The sequence below is a fragment of the Pempheris klunzingeri genome, chromosome 3 (genome assembly GCF_042242105.1).
Source record: "Pempheris klunzingeri isolate RE-2024b chromosome 3, fPemKlu1.hap1, whole genome shotgun sequence".
Lineage (NCBI taxonomy): Eukaryota > Metazoa > Chordata > Actinopteri > Acropomatiformes > Pempheridae > Pempheris > Pempheris klunzingeri.
The window spans coordinates 15,647,808-15,664,660 of NC_092014.1; the positions used below are offsets into that span (position 1 = coordinate 15,647,808).

Consider the following 16,853-nt stretch of genomic DNA (forward strand, 5'->3'; position numbering starts at 1 on the left):
CTTGATTAACTAAATATTCAAGTTCAAAATCTTTGTGTGATTCGTTGAGAACAAAATGACGCAACAATGGTCAATGGACACCAAAATCACCAACCGACTGAGGGCTGGATTCAAAATCACACCAAAAAAGTAAAGTAATAAAGTAAAAAATTGAAATTACAGGCAGATCCAATTTGCATGAATTTCAAAATTCAACATCTGGGCAATACTCCTGATGGGACAGTGTCCTGGGGGATCTCCTCCCAGGCCTGGATCAGGATATCAGCGAGCTCCTGGACAGTCTGTGGCACTACTTGGCAGCGTCAGATGCACCAATACATAACGTCCCAGAGGTTCTCAATTGGATTCAAGTTCTGGAGAACATGAGGGCCAGTCAATGACATCAATGCCTCCGTCATCCAGGACCTCCCTACACACTCTGGCCACATGAGGCTCAGGGCCCACTGCACCAGCGTAAGGTCTGACAATGGCTCTGAGGATTTCATCCCAGTACTTAACACCAGTCAGGGTGCCATTGGCTAGAACGTGGAGGTCTGTGCAACCCTCCAAGGATATGTCTCCTAAGACCATCATTGACCCGCCGCCAAACCAGTCCTGCTGGATGATGTTGCAGGCTGCATAACGTTCACCACTGTATCTCAGGACTCTTTCACGTCGGTCACATCACCTCATCGAGTCTGTTTCTGACAATTTGTTCAGAAACATACACACCAGTAGCCTGCTGGAGGTCATTTTGTAGGGCTATGGCAGTGCTCCTCCGGTTCCTCCTCGCACAAAGGAGTGGTCCTGCTGCTGGTTTGATGCCCTTCTACGGCCCTGTCCAGCTCTCCTCGTGTGACAGGTCTCCTGGTATCTCCTCCATGCTCTTGAGACCGTGCAGGGAGACACAGCAAACCTTCTTGCAACGGCACAGATGGATGTGTCATTCTGGAGGAGCTGGACTACCTGTGCAAGCTGAATGGGCTGCAGGTACCGCCTCTTGCTACCAGTAGTGACAAGGTCACTAACAAAACGCAAAACTAGAGAAGAATCAGTCAGGAAGGGTAAGGAGAGAGCAACAGTCTGTGGCCACCACCTGCAAAGCCATTCTCTTTTTGCAGGTCGTCTTGCTGTTGCATCTCCAGTTCACCTGTTGTCAGTTTCATTTGCACCAAACAGGTGGAACTGATTCACAATCGCTTACGATTCCAAACGGGACAGATTGATAACCCTGAAGTTTAACTGACTTGGTGTTATGTGATCCCTTAATTTTTTTGAGCAGTGTAGTTAACAGATAAGTTTAAGAATTACAAAACCACAGTTGAGCTAAAAATAAAAAAAGGTGTAGTTCTAAATGCTCACCAGTGAGGGGCGGTGGTGGACTGTAAACGGAGGGTTGCTGGAAGAGTTCTGACTGCCTTGCGGGGACGACCTTGCTCCTGCACCTGGAGGACGGACCACATGAAGAAATTACAGACTTATGTTATTGCTTTAACTATGATGTTAAATTTAGAATTTGATTTTTTTTTTTGTTTTATCATAGTATTGCCCGATAGTCAGGATGAAAAATGTGCTTGTCACAATAATGTACAAAATCGACTTACTGGTGGGAATGCTGATGACTGGGTTAGGACGCTGTGTGGGTGAGGGAACTGCAACGGTGGCATTCTTCACTCCTGTCACTGGAGAACAAACAGCACATCCTAATTAGACAACAGGCTGCTTGACAATACAGTATCTGTTAAAAGTAAAGAAAACTAATTTCATTGTATGGGGGGGGGGGCACTCCAACCCTACCTTGTACATCGTCGTCGTCTTCAGTGAGATCGATGACGGAGCCTTTGGGCCGTGCTCCTGGAGCAGCTGCTTTGGATGAAGTGGATCCTGCAGCTTGGTTATCTGAGAAAAAGGAGAAAAATTTTGATATAAACGTTGAGATAACTATTCTTTGAGATGAGACAAAGACATTGGATCAGGCAAGTGTTACTGGTAGGAAGACACAGATGGCACAGAGACATACATCACTGTTTAAACACATGAAACAAGGAAAGCCAAATGTGATGTCTTTACATCCCATTTACAGGCTGCTGATTGCAGCGGAGACATTTCAAACACGTCTAAAGGCGGCAGCCTTGTTAATCGCAGTGCACCCACACCTGTCTTTGATGTCAGAGACGTCCCCTGTGGCGGTCCTGGAGCAGTGGAACCTGTTGCTGCCGGCCCAGATGTTGCAGGTGAAGAGGCTGAAGACATAGCTCCTGCTACAGAGACAGACTGGGCCGGCGTCCTGGCTGTGGTCACAGATACTCCTGCGTTGGGCGTAGTTATTCCCCCAGCGCCCCCCTGGTACACAGCACGGGCAAGAGAGATCTGGGCAGGCGACATCTGGCCAGTGGAGGCCTGGAGCGTTGGCACAGTGGCAGCAGCTGGGGCAGAGGCTGGCGCTGTGGTTATGGCGGGAGCAGGCTTGAGTATAAAAGTGGTGGTGGAAGCAGTGGTTTTGGCCTTGTTGAGTGAGCTGGCTGCAGATAAAGAGGAGACAGGGATGTTGACCAGCGTTCCTGCCTGGCCATTAGCCATTGATAAAGGCAGCTGGATGAGGAGCGGCTGGCCCGTAGCCACCATGCTGCTCCCGGTGGCCGTCTTCAGCAGTAGGGTGCCTGTGGGACTCTGAGTGGTGATGGCAGTGCCCAAGGTGGAGGCAACATTAGCGGTGGAGGTGATCAGCTGGAGGATGGGGGTCTGCTGAACCATGGCAGTAGAGGTGGGTGTTGGTGCTGGAGCTGTGGTGGGGGCTGGCAGAACTGAATTTGCTGAGGAAAATAGAAAAAATTGTTTCAGAGTGCCACTGAGATTTTTTAAAATGAGCAACAGTCTGTGTTTCTATACTCATTTGGTCCTCATTACTAATCCTCGACTAAAAGGCAAAAACCAGAAGCAAATTAGTTGTTATTATGTCTATCCGATGATTATTGCTAGCGAGGGTCATGGCAGTTCAAACCTGCCCTTCCACTCAATGTAAACACGCTTTGCAGCACTAACAGGGAGACAAATTTAATCACACATTCACACACAAACAGGAAACTTATAGTAAAAGGCTGCTCAACAGATCTCAGACCAACGCCAACAAGGCATCCAACATCTCTGCAGGGCCACAGTGCTTCATTCATAATGTTCACCTTTGTCAATACATTTCTGCTCTTGCTATGTGAATATTGCACGTGGCCATATTGTTTGTATTTCAATTGATTGTTGAGCGCTACACTCAGCTCTATGCCATTAGTATGCCAAGACAAATGTATATTTTGAAAGCACTTTTAAAAAAAAAAAAAGGCTAAACAATTTCCTGTGACAGCTGTGTGCCGTTGTGTTCTGCACGCATTATTTGAGCCATTTATTAAAGAAAAAAAAAAAAGTAAAAAATCTCTGATCTCCACCGTCCCAACTGTGATTATTTTCTGATTTCTTTACTTCTCTACGACAGTAAACTGAATGTCTTTGGGTTGTGGATAAAACAAGACATTTGAGGATGTCATCTTGAGCTTTGGGAAAGTGACCGTAACCGTTTTTCATCGTTTTCTAAACCAAACAACTAAAATTGATTAATTGAGAAAATAATCAGCAATGAAAATAATAAAGTTGCAACCCTAAACACAACACAGCAATGTTTGTTTAGAGGGATCGCTTCCTTGTTGGTTTCAGTTTAAAATAACTCTTTGCACTGTGGAAGGAAGCTACAGCATCCAGACAGAACGACATGAACACACGAGCGCGAACGTGAAGACTCCACATGGACAGAAACAGGACCCAAGATTCAAAACCCACAACTTTGCTTCCGGGAGGCGACACTGCTCGCCACTGTGCCTCTGGTTATTCTATCCAATGGAAAACACGGACAACATCCAGGATAAAGGAAATCCTGCTACTCACCAGCAGTGGACGCAGAAACAGTTGTTGTTGTCTGCTTTGCCTCCATGGACATCCGGGCCGGCCTGTTTGGAAACATTGCTTGTGCTTAGAGCTGTTCACAATAGCTTAGAGCTGTTCACAATAGGACGACGACTGAATGTGGTATGGTGTTGACATTTCATTTTATTCCATTTCAAGTCATACAGTCATACAGTCTGAACAACGTGTGGTGAGATTCCACCTCATGAACTTGGTACATTAAAGCAATTTATCAGGATATAAGTATAGTTCAACGGTTTCAAGTATTTTGCCAATCCACTACTTCTTATCTACAAGTCACCAGGGATTCAAAATGAAATAAATTCTTATGAACACTGACGAAGTGTGATGAGTGTGATAATTTGGTAAAGTGTCCTGATAATTTCAATGATGCATAATGACAATTGTCCCAGTCTGCTTCTGCTTCTGTATCATAAACTGTCAAAACGACACAGCAGTTCTTTCGTCATATTCTCGAAAAAATTCCGGTTTTCTCTTCACTCGCAGTATTTCATTGATAACGTCGCGAATCTCTCTCCAGCTGTCACAAGACAGAAAAGGGAACCGACGCTCAATGTACATCCTCATTGACCTCCTTAAGTTCGTGGGCAGTGCCTCCTTGCCCAGTAATCCGACGTAATTGACCTTCGCGACCCAGTCACAGTAGACGTCGTATGGGACTAAGTAGCGGAATATGTAAGATGCGTAGCGGTCAGGCCTGGGATTCCCTGAGCTTCTCTTGCAGTTGTGGTACAGCACTTTCTCCAAGTGGGAAGTGATTGTGCGGAGTTTAATGTCTGCTCTGCATGTTCCTTCGTTGTATTCTACCAGCTTTTTTGCCATGGCATTATGACGTGACATAACTTCATCCTCTTCCTCCTTCATTTGCTCTTCCTCCTTCTCCTTCTTGACAGACAGTACGGGAGTCTTGCCAACAGAGGGCGCCACTCCCTCTCTGGGCACCTCAGGCTGCGGCTCTACTGTCTGCCGACGCAGCACGCTGTTGGGAGGAGAGGTGCAGTTTTAACTACACTCTGCACTGCCTGAGGAAACGCTCAGACTTCACATTGTAGAACGTCACAAGACTCAGGACCTGGACCCACGCGGGGGTTACTTTGCAGGTGCAAAGCACAGACTGGCACTTGTGTTTGGTTATTCCAAACCAGTCTTAAGAAATATATGGAGTGAAGTTAACGGTCTAAAAAAAGTTGATCCTAGCAAAAAAACGAACAAGGGTCATGAATCTTGATTTCCTAAAGGGTATGGATTTGGAGGATTCTTTATCCTGTCCATTAGGTTTAAATTCAGTCTCTAGTGATTACAGATAGCAACCCGGGACAATGTCAACTATTCACGCTGCGAACTGCTCTGTGTGTAATTCTGGCTTCAGTCCGGTATTGTCACGTTCATACAAGGCCAAATTATATTCACACAAAATACCAAAGTGCAGACTGCTAACAGGTCTAAATACATTTATGCTTTGAATTTTGATAAATCTAAATACTGAACTGTAATGGTCTGGCAAACATGTGACTCTGCAGTGAAGTGGTAATCATCACTTCCAAAAGAACAAAAAAAAACCTGAGAACCTCATAGTTAAATTAATAAGTTAACATATATAGAGTGGTTGACAGGGATTTAGAGGAGTAATTGCTCTGAGTATGGACACACTTACCGTTGAGCTTGTGGGTTGTTTGCAACGGTTGCCGTCTTGGCAGCAGTAGCAGCAGCAGCGGCAGCAGCAGCAGCAGCAGAAGCTGCAGCAGAAGCAGCAGCAAGAGCCTGCAAGAAAAAAAAATAATAAAAAAATCACAGCATGCTATCAGACCATTTTCAAACAAAATCACCTGCATACCAGGAGCAAAGATTTTCACATGTAACAAAAGCAAAAGCATTTCTTACCTCTTGTTTCCTTTTGTTCTCTGACGCCTGATTGGCCTCCCCAAACTTTTTTACTAGTCGGTTTATCTTGGCCTAAAAACAGGTGGGGAGAGAGTGGACGTGGGCCTTGGTAACTGTGGTAAGTGAGTTTTAGCAGCTCATTCACAACACAGTACTAATCAACAAAAGAGCATCTCACAATGCTGCTACAACATGTTGTCGTTGTTACAATGTTAGCGTGTACTTACTTGGAGTGTGTTAATGGCGGTTTGGTGTTTAGTGGCACAGTCGATCTTGTCTACTCTCTCCTTCAGCTCTTCGAAATGTTTGTCAAAAATGGTCAGCTCCAAGACCCTCAACCGTTCATCCACCAGATGTTGCACAATCTGAGAAAGAATATCAGGAAAAAAGGGGGCAAAAAATCAAGATCATAAAATTTCAACAACAAAAAAAATCAAAATTTTCAAAAATCCATTGGTTCAGTTGGACTTTGGGAAAAGATTCTGCATACAAACCTTTTCAAGTTTATGATGACTGCCAGCTTTTGCAGTAATTTTAAATTCCAGTTGTGCCTCCAGCTCCTCACGCTCCATCTTCGGCCTCTTCCCCTCTCTTTTCACGCTTTGTCCATCTTTTTCGAAACCCTCTGATAAAGTGCGCTTCAGTCCTGAGGTGGAGCCCCTCTCCTCTTGCACTGCTCGGGAAAAAAAGATAGAGTCTGGCTAGTACCCTATGTGTGCCATTCACTAAACCTAAATCTTTTATGCTTAATATGCTTTCTGGCCCGGTTTGGTTTTGGGTCATTCTCTGTCATTTTCATTTGGAGGAGGAAAGAGCACAGGCAAAAAAGACAACTGTGAGTGTGGACAAGGATTTCTTGTGTCTAACTACATGTTCATGTTTACAGTTAGTGTCTTACTATGGTTATAAATCATCTTGCCTTTCACAATTTCAACTTTGTCTCACAAAACCAGTTTGCATAACTGGATACGATCTCCAGTGATCCGAGTCCAATTATGTTCAAACTGAACTTTCTACTGGATGCGTATGCAATGACAAACTGGACAACTACCAGAAACAACCGAAATTAACAAAATAAGAGCGTCTGCCATAGCATGTAGAAGTAGAACTTGATTTCCCGTGTCAAGGGTTAGGGTCATCTATTTACAAGTCGTAGGGAGTAGGTCAGAGCCTGTAAAAACAGACCCTGGAGGAGCTTTGTCAGGTCTGAAAAGAAAAAAAAAACATCACCCGGGTATCTCTGCTTGGGCGTGGCGCCTTATTGACAACCTGTGGGTGTGGTATTGAAAGGACAGGGGTGGGTCCAACAAAAGATGTTACGGTTATGTTATGTTAAGGAAAGTGTAGCATCAAGTGTTTTGGAGCTTGTCCCATACTAGGCTCAAAAAGATATCTTTGTAAGCTCAGCATTGCTCTCAATTTTTTGAATTATAAATCAAAATAATATCTTGTTGTTGTGTAATGCAGCCTGGAACTGAAAAGCTCTCTGTATCTCTCTGTCTCTCTGTAAAAATCTTGAAGCTTACAATTTGCATAGCCTGGTTTATCTACAGCACAAGAGCATAAAGCTTAGTATGTATAAAACATATGTGACATATATAATAGTACTGCTCTTGGTTCATTTCCTTTGGATTTTATCAGTTCATCAGTATGAAGCAATTCTCTTGAAGATCTCAGACACAACGTCCATTCTCTCTCATACCTGTGTTAGACGGCGGAGTGGACGACGGCCGAGATAGCTTTGTAGTATGCTTGGCTTCAGTTTTTGCCGTTTTGGCCTCTACTTTCACAGAGTCCACCTTGATCTTTGCCTCATTCGTCGATCCTTTCTTCACTTCCTCTTTTTCATCCTCCTCTTCTTTTATGTCCTCTTTGATCTCCTTTTCTTGTGTTGGATTCGCGCGAGAAGAGGGCGCGGAACAAGACGAAGAAGGCATGGAATCTGAAGTGGTAGATTTGGGGGTAGGTGGCTTTTTGTCTTTTATTTTGCCTGTGGAGGCCTCAGCGTCCTTGGCCTTTTTAGTGTCACTGTCTGTATCCATTGGTTCTGTGCAATCAGACGAGCATGATCCCAAACCTTTAACAGAATCCTTTGACAGATCCACAGCTGGGTCATCTGATGTAGTTGGTTCCTCCTGAGGAAAACCATAATTAATTAATTTTTTCATTTAAAGGTTTTTGAAATCTTAATATAACAAATCCAGGTCACTGATGCCACTTTGTGGAATGAATACAGATATAAGCATGGGATAAACAATTTCCTAAAAAACTCCATTGTATAATTCATTTACCTCTTTCTTTTGCTTCTCCGGGATCACCTCAGCATCTTTTTCCTGGCCTTCCTTGGATTCCATTGAAGTTGGTGTAACGGACTCCTTCGCTGTGGATGACGAAGAACCTTTCTTGTCCCCCTCTTCCTCCTCCATCTTTTTGAGTTCAAAGTTTAGAGAGTGGAATGGTGATACGGGAGAAGTCGGAGAATCTTCCTTTGCTTTTGGACTTTGCGAGGAGCCAGGGGAAGGGGACAGGTTTAGGGACAGGAAAGGGGCAGGAGAGCTCAGGGAGGCCGGAGAAGCAGGGGATGAGTTTGAGTCCGAGATGTTGTTTTGCTCTTTGTCCCCCGCTTTAGGCCCATCCTCTTTGTGCGTGCCATTCATTAGAGGGGGCGGAGATGTGTCGGACAAACCTGGAGTAGCTGTCAACAACGTGCTGTGAAGACTCTCCAGTTGCTGCCGATCGCTGATCTTCATGGTTTTCCTAGCACGGAAAATCTTCTTCTTCTCCTCGGTCACAACAACTTCCATTGCTGCCTGTGGAGTGACAAGAAGTGATTAGATGCTGTCAAAGAGCGTGATGAATCTGAGAAAGATCCACAAAACCAGAGTGATAGCTGCAAGAGTCTCCTCCGCTTGTGAACCTGTCCTGGACCTAACGCACTGCATGGTAAAGAAAGTGCTGCAGGATTTCAGGGAAAACACTAGAGGTCACTGTGGAGCCCTGTGGCTTTCCTGTTTGTTCTTTTCTAGAAGGTTCTCCTTTCACAGGGATCTGCATATCAAACTGGTCGGTTCCCCAACAGCCGTTTTCTTTACTACAAATTTGAGTCAGAATCCAGACAGATCCTTCCTGCCTGATTACCCATTTCTATGTCTGTCCTGAAGTGACAACAGTTAAGGTGCAGCTCAGTAAGCCAGACAGCCTTTTTCATGTCAGTCAGAAAAGCTTGAACTGCTCTCACAAATTCCCTTTTCCTTAATTTCCTGATTAAACTATGGATTTCTTGTTTACCTAAGCCCCGATCGAAAGAACAGAAATGACATTGAAGTTAACAGCAGCAGCAACCCAATCTTCCTCCCATCCCCCCACTCTCCTATTGGTTCAGTCCTCAGCGAATCAGAACGTCCAAAATTCAGGCTGTGTTGGCAGCAGTCAAAAGGCTATGCAAACCATGAAGGATTTTTCCGTACATAGTTCTGATGTTGCACACATTTTAGTGTTGAGGCTAGTTGTCATACTTGACATGCACTCATTTCATGCTTGTGCATTTTATATGCATATATGTATGTGATGGTTTAAAGTTCTTTTTAGTGAAGTCAAACAAAATAATGCATTAAAGCTTTGTGCTGCAGGAGCTTAGCTGCAGTGAAATTCTCTTTACACCCAGTAGCAAACAAGAAACGTGCTAGGACATTAGGTGACATGCAGTGCATACACTAATAAAATCATCTTGTGAATAGCTCACCTTCAATCCGAAAGGATCCTGGTCATGGATTTACCACAGATATCTTCGACAGCCTGAGGAAAAAAAGAGATGCATTTTTTTAGTAAATCTTGTAGTATTGCTCCAAACTAGGAGGACAAGATCAGCTATGTATGAAAGCCACAAGTCCTACCAATGAAAGTGTAACCCTAAATTTAACTCCTCTGAGTTAAGCAGTCTATCTTCATTCCTTAAACAGCAACTGACTCCTTGGCTTTAGAATGAGATATGTATTGGAGGGATCACGATATATTTCATTGAACTGGAAGAACAAGTATGTTGATAACAATAGAATCCATAATATAAAATGTGGATCCGTCTGGACACAAAAACTAGTGTATATCTGACATGATATGTTTTCTAGAGCCCATGGTTACAAGGTGTTACATCTGAATTTCACCACAGTAATACTAAGTTTAACAAAAGGATTATTACTCTCATTTCGAGTTGTTTTTTGCTGTTGTTGCTGACTTTGTTGATTTTGCCAAAAAAAATATGATAATGTTTTTAATGGAGATATTATGGAAATAACAATTGAGACGTAATAATTTGATATTGTAAGACAAAGCTTGATGTAAAACTATAACTGATAATGAACTATAACAAAACGTATCAGGTGACTAATAAGCTATTTGCAGCCAAAACAGGCTAAGGGAGCCCAACTAGAGACGTGAAAGGCTAACCAAAGTGCACAGAGAGGTAAAGGGGAAAAGGATTCAAAACTGAAACAATGGACAGAGGAGAGTCAAACTACAGGAAAAATACATTAATGCAAATCATTTTACCAAAACATATTTCAGCGAATGGGAGCTAGAGAATGTGTAGCCATGGGCCTCTAGTTTTCCCTGTTAACTCACCTCTAATGTTATGACAAAAAGCGGACATGTTGTGATGTAGTTAAATCGGTCTGTTGTTTTCAACACTGTGAGCTTGGTTAGCATTACTGTTGGTGCATTGCTGATCTGCAAGACTGCAGATGACAGAGCCATATGAAAAGTCCTTGTCTAATCTAGCCATGAGTACTTTGCAACTTAGCAGGCTGTCACATGTTCGTGGAGAAACGCAACATTAACTGAAAAGACTGAGCTGGACTGAATGTACATTTTACACTATAAAGCTGAGCTGCACACGAGATGCTGGTGCATACGCACAACACTGAGATCAATTCCTGCTCTGCTATTAGATCAGCAAGCATGTTTCCTGACAAAATGACAACAAACTCTTTTTTTATAATAAGAGGTGAGAGGGTATTTAAGCATAATTTGAATTTAACTAGAAGAAAGTATCAAACGGTCAGCATAAACAAATTAGAAAAATAAAATAATTTGCAAGCCCGATCACTGCACACTACAATTCACATTCCAATGTTATTGCACACTGCGCAGAGCACAATATCTCCCTCCCCCATCCTACGGCCTCATTTACTGCGCCTGGATTCAGTGCAGAAACTCAAAATGGCCGTCAGCTCTGCTGTTTGCTGCCAGACTGAGCTCTCAGTAGCTAGCTGAACAGGCTTCTCTATCAGATATATCAGGTTGCAGCACTACTTTTCTTTTGGGAGTTTTCTGTTCAGCTTGAGGCTTCAGCAAGTTATCAAAGTAAACATAATGTAGAATATATAAACTTATTTACTTTATACAAAAATGTTGAATAAGCCAAAGTCAAACATTATTAAAATACTTATTTTTTGCATTTGTCCAACTTATCAAAAAGGTAATCCTCAGCCATTTTGATTAATTTGGGCTTAGTTATGGTTACATGATTTTATGGTTTATAAATTATATGTACATTAACTATAAAAGCCTTTGGTAAGAATAAGAAATCATTCTAAATATTTTTCAAGCTTATATCATGTTCATCAGTCCATATTTAGATAGAGATAAAGCTATCTGCAGGTACATCTGAATGGTACTGAATTCGCTGTTAAACCTGACTCGAGGAAGTGCAGAAAGTGCTCACTGTCATTCAAAAACTGGGTGTGGCACTTAACGCGCTCCTGAAGTTGGACCATAAAGAAAACCGCCTACGTAAATGACAAACGCATAGAAATATTAACATTGTTTTCAAGCCCAGACAAATTTGTGCCTGAATTTACACCCCATAATGTTGTTTCCTGAGATACTATGCACAGACAGTTGGCAGGAAACATCAAACATTTCACATTAAGTCATTTTTCAAGAAATCATGTCAAATTTATCACCAGCAGGATTGCGGGTGATACCAACAATCCAACACGCTCTTGTTTCAATGTGAACAGAGGGCTTATAAAACTTCCAGCATTTTTTAATAATTAATTCAAAATCTTTAAATTATTGCTTGACTAGACTGTGCTATTGTCAAGCTTTGATAACTAGGCTACCACGTGTAAGAAGGAACTTAACATTCACATATGTCTTCACGCTAAACTGGAGGCATCAACGGAGAAAGAGAGAGACGTCCACCTGCTCTCTCTGGGCTTTGACGACTTCTTTTCTCTCCAGTTGCAAAATAGGCACTGGCTGTTTCAGGACATAGCCACTGCAACCCACTGTTTCAACACTAGGTGACAAGCTATTGAGCTGCTGGTCAAATGTCACAAACTGGCATCAACTCTGGTGACTAGACATACAAGTTTCTCTGACTCCAAATAATCTAGGAACAGTGCGACAAGAAAGTCAGTCCTGCAGCAGGAAGGCTTCAGTTCAAGTCTCTGTGATGCCAAGCAAACAACAGAAACTTGGCATGTCTGCGCAATATTTACAAGGAACATCAAAACTTTCTCTTTCAGGGCAAAAGATGAGATACTTATTGGTTCAAACATAGATGATGCATCCGAATTTCAGTATTATGGCATCTTGCTCATCACAATATGACTCGAGGCTGTTTCGAAGACAGTGGAAGAGTCGATCACAAACCTTAAGTGCCAGCTACCTCTCAGTGGGATACAATACATAGACATTCATGTGCAATTTGGCAAGACATGTTGGCCTCCCAGGAACAGCATCCAGACTATGATACATGTTTTTAATGAGGTATCATCTATCCCTGATCCCAGCTATCCCCTGGTATGGCCCTAGCTGATACAAATGAAAGCACTTTTTAAATGGATCAGTATCTGACATATGGAGACCAATCAATTTCCACACCGTTGTTTATTGTTACCCGCTGAGCTCTGGCTACACAAGCATTCAAACATGCATCATTGTGCTCCATTAAAAACACCAGGACTTATTCTTGGCTCACAGAGGGACCCATGGTGCAGTATGAACAAATAAACAGCAACAAGCAAGTTCAGTGACAATATCCATGCTGACAGGGTACGTCAGAAACAGGAACAATTAGGGCCACTTTAGGCTAAAAACAAAAAAAATCAACCACCTTTCTGCACCATCTTATGTGTTGTTGTTGTATGAACACTTCTACAATTAAGTCGATGTTGCAAATGATGAGAGGAGTCTGGCACTCCTGACTCCATGGATATTATACAAACTGGGACTGTTCAAATTAGTTGATGCTGAAATGAGACGAATTTATGCATGAATCGATATGTATAACATATCTTCGTTTACCCTTTAAATAGTTAAAAACCTTCATTCACTGCAGATGATCGATAAAATCACATAATTTAAACATTTTAATGAATTATGAAAAAGGAACAACATGGTGCTGCAGAACAAAAGTCCTGGTATCAACACTAATGAAAAATAAATATCATCTCAGGTCAGTCACAGTGACAAACCACACAGACTATAGTGCAAAAGGAGTTTGGCTCTGCCTGGGACATTTCACTGTGCCGTTTTTAATCTCGATCATAAGGGGTTGTGCTCTCGAACATTTCAGCCAGTGATCCTTGTCAGGTGGTAGTCGGCAGACTTGACACACGGGTTTTTAGCAATCGTCATACACGGTCTCAGGATGCTTTTTTAAATGCTGGAACACGTGTAATGTTGCCTTGTGTTGTTGCAACACATTCTGCACAATACCCGACTGTTGAACATCATCTCAAACCCAGATATGTCCAGACAACCTCAACCTAACTACTGCTCCTCTTAGACAATTAAGTGCGTTTGTTTCTGTCGAGGCCATTTTCACACGGTAGCACTGCTAGCATCAAAGCTTGTGCGTGGCATGGCATATCAATGTTTTCAATGTTGTTTTCTTTATCTACTTGGACTCATGTCATCTGGAGCGTACAGCAGCGTTTGTAAATTGTAGATGGTGTAGCAAAAATACTTTTTTTCTAAATAGCAGCTTTTGCGGTTAGTAAATTGTGTTCTATTATATTGTGATGTCAGTATATATTGTATTAATTGTTAAGCCCTTACATAGCCAATTCTGTTTGACCCGCCATGGGACCCTAGGACAATAGAGGAAGCAATTGCGCTTCTACCTGAATGAATGCGATCTTGTGCGTTTTATATAAAGCCAGACATTGCTGCATAAAGATTAAACAAACAAATAAAACAAATGAACAATTGTTAGCAGTGGCTTTACACATGCTTGATATTTGTGAGATTCACAAACAAACCAAATATATCGCACAATTACAAAATGTGTTTACAATGCAATAAATGCATAAATGTACAGTCACTTGTGTGTGTGGACAAAGAACATGCATGTCTCAAGGTAACTACTTCCAGGAACAAGCGCTGTTTAAAGAGCATGCGTCTTCCTGGTGTCGCGCACAATGTCACAGGTGAGAAAATGTCTTCTTTTTTTTTGACCATCTGAATTAGTAAAAATGTACTGCAAACTCCCAGGCACACAGAACATCTGAACCTAACGTTTCCTGTTTGAAAAGAAACTTAAACAATAAGCCAAACTTCTACCTTCTAAAACTTGCATAGCCTCCCCTACAAGCATCAAAAGCTAACCTTGGATGAGTGTAAAGCTGCAATGACAAGTTAGATGAGTTACATTTAAATGATAGAGAGAAATGTTAAGCATGCTTTAAAAACAAAGAAAAATCAACCTTTAGCAGGATGTGTGGGATTGAGGCCTTCCATGTATTTGTTGACTGTGGGAGCAGGAACGGCTGAGAGGCCAGCAGGAGAACATAAAAGAAAGGAGGAGGGACTCAGCTAGGACTAGACCATCTTTTTCCTTGCAGGGGTATGTTCCTTAAAGGGTGTGTGTGTGGGCTACAGGAGCCTGTAATGGATATCAATTAAACCCTTGAAAAAGAAAAACCACTTCAATGCTCCTCACACAGCAGTCTGCCATAATGCACATTATGAAACACAAAACATGAGACAATAATTGTTGTTTTTCTTTATACTTTTCTTTCGGGTGATACCATCAAATGCATAATATATTTGCAGGTATCACAAATACACACAAACCAAACCGTGTGTCTACAACATTTTAAAGTACAGCGTTGTGATAATCAACACCGACCCTAGCTAGCAGCGCACAGACAGTGGGGAAGTACACTGCACAGACTGTTGCCAAGCAACACCCATCCCCCAACTCTAGCACAGTATGGAAAGCTACAGCGAGCACGGACCAAACCATTCTGACAAAGGGCAGGGGGGGGCTCTCCTTTCTAAAATAACACCATAGGAAATCTTCATGATAAAAGAAAGGTCAAGGACAGCTGTAAAACTACTATTGGAGTACAGTGCCTGACCTTTACTGTATTTCTCTATATTTAGAGGGTTCATCACCTACTGTTTAAAGAAGGCATCTGTTGCTATAATAGCTTATTTTCACCATAGTCAAACAACAGACAAAATTAGGAACTGTGACATAACTGGAAAAAACCTTTCAGTGAAATTTATGTTGGCTCCTGCGGCCTGTCTACTCACTCCTCCGACAGATTTTATCTGAACTGCATACACATAATATGCTGACCCAAGGTGCTATGTGCAATAAACTGAGCACTCGCTGCCACTAAGCTGAGTACTAGGTTAGCCTCTGCTATCCCTCTAGTGATTCGACCACTGTGGACTGCAGAGAACCACATTCAGGTTGTAAAATGATCTCACCTATCTGCTCTCCTGAAGATCATGTTACAGGCTAGCTGTAGAATTTTAAAAACCCACTGAGGAGGCTACAAAATTATGTAAATGCTTTGTCTGACAGAAACTCTGTGATCAAGTCTTGATCAAATACATCTGACAGTTAGCCTAGATTTAAACTGAAGGGGTATGTCTCTATAAAGTAACAAAGATGTTGAGGTCATTTGAGAAAAGCTGTAGTATAAATAAATGCTGGTCAAATATAACTACTTGAATCTCATTTATTTTAAACACGTGAAATGCTGAACAGGATCCCATTGTGGCTGTGGCTCTTCCTTTTCAATGGTAAGGTAAACTACTGTGTCTTAGAAGTTTCCAGCAAGAACCGAGGATAATCAGTGGCGATGATGGTTTCACGGTTGGATTTAATATTCTATTTGGTAAAACTGCTCAAAAACACAACCCTCTTTATCTTCCAGCACACAACCTGCTGCTCATCCTAGTGTGTATTGCTTTATTCCCACTGTGCTACCACTTCAAAATTGCAACACAGGCTTTGGAGACTTTCTATTTTTGAATTTCCAAATGCAAAACATAAATTGATGTAAAATTCAACTCGACCACCAACAGTTTGTAATAATCTCTCAAAGAGCTCCATCTCCCACTCCTACGGAGTTTTTATTGGGAGCAAACTAGATATACAGAAGATAAAAGATGCAAAGTTCAACAAAATTATAAAGGAAGACCGCCTTGGAGAAGACGTGAAAATCTGGGACCATCGATTAGAAGCTAGATAAATAATTTGTTGAGTTTATCAATGGACTACTTGGCTTATAAAGCCAGAGCAACTGGTCAAAAGGTTAGGAGGAGCCAGGTTCAGACAGCTCCATTTGACTGATAACTAGGATATTTTTAAAGCAACTTTGCCTTAAAGGCCGTTCAGTGGTAACGATGACCATCACCACCACCCAAAAGAAGAACGATGTGCACTTTAGTCAAGGCTTAGCTAGCGGCGCACAGCCAGCGCTAAATTGCACACCCACACACTCATCCTAGAGGCAGCTGCACCCACCCTCCTGCGCCCCTCCCCCCTTGCTCTCTCACATACATACACACACACACACACACACTCTCTCTCTGTGGAGCGTCTCTCCAAGTTAAACATGGACTGAACCATTCTGACAAGGGGGGGAAGGTTATTTAAAACAAAAGAGATAAAGGATGAAGTATTCAAGTAATCCAATAGTCAAAGTGCAGTTATAGAGTTGCTAACTCAGGGCAAAGAGTTTTACTGTTTTTGGGTATCCACACATAAAATGGGAGTA

At 42.2% G+C, this 16,853-nt stretch overlaps 2 protein-coding genes across 4 annotated transcripts in view; one reads left to right on the forward strand and one right to left on the reverse strand.

Moving 5' to 3' along the window:
* The window catches only part of emp1 (epithelial membrane protein 1), a 124,902-nt gene extending 121,814 nt beyond the window's left edge, over positions 1 to 3,088 (forward strand). The window contains exon 6 of the transcript XR_011585959.1: positions 3,077 to 3,088. The gene's annotated coding sequence lies outside the window, so the exon portion shown is untranslated. The remainder of the gene's footprint in view (positions 1 to 3,076) is intronic.
* The window catches only part of atf7ip (activating transcription factor 7 interacting protein), a 31,571-nt gene that overhangs the window by 1,130 nt on the left and 13,588 nt on the right, over positions 1 to 16,853 (reverse strand). The window contains exons 1-13 of one of the 3 annotated variants that reach the window (XM_070855190.1): positions 14,541 to 14,592; positions 9,572 to 9,624; positions 8,121 to 8,639; positions 7,532 to 7,964; positions 6,324 to 6,505; positions 6,057 to 6,194; positions 5,830 to 5,901; positions 5,603 to 5,709; positions 3,910 to 3,971; positions 2,136 to 2,792; positions 1,777 to 1,878; positions 1,584 to 1,661; positions 1,342 to 1,424 (exon numbers count right to left, since the gene is read on the reverse strand). In XM_070855190.1, the coding sequence (XP_070711291.1) occupies positions 1,342 to 1,424; positions 1,584 to 1,661; positions 1,777 to 1,878; positions 2,136 to 2,792; positions 3,910 to 3,971; positions 5,603 to 5,709; positions 5,830 to 5,901; positions 6,057 to 6,194; positions 6,324 to 6,505; positions 7,532 to 7,964; positions 8,121 to 8,633 (2,427 nt within the window). In that variant the 5' untranslated portion in view covers positions 8,634 to 8,639; positions 9,572 to 9,624; positions 14,541 to 14,592. Of the gene's footprint in view, positions 1 to 1,341; positions 1,425 to 1,583; positions 1,662 to 1,776; positions 1,879 to 2,135; positions 2,793 to 3,909; positions 3,972 to 5,602; positions 5,710 to 5,829; positions 5,902 to 6,056; positions 6,195 to 6,323; positions 6,506 to 7,531; positions 7,965 to 8,120; positions 8,640 to 9,571; positions 9,625 to 14,540; positions 14,593 to 16,853 lie in introns of those variants that run through there. The other 2 variants (XM_070855182.1, XM_070855198.1) reach the window with 2 other exon arrangements.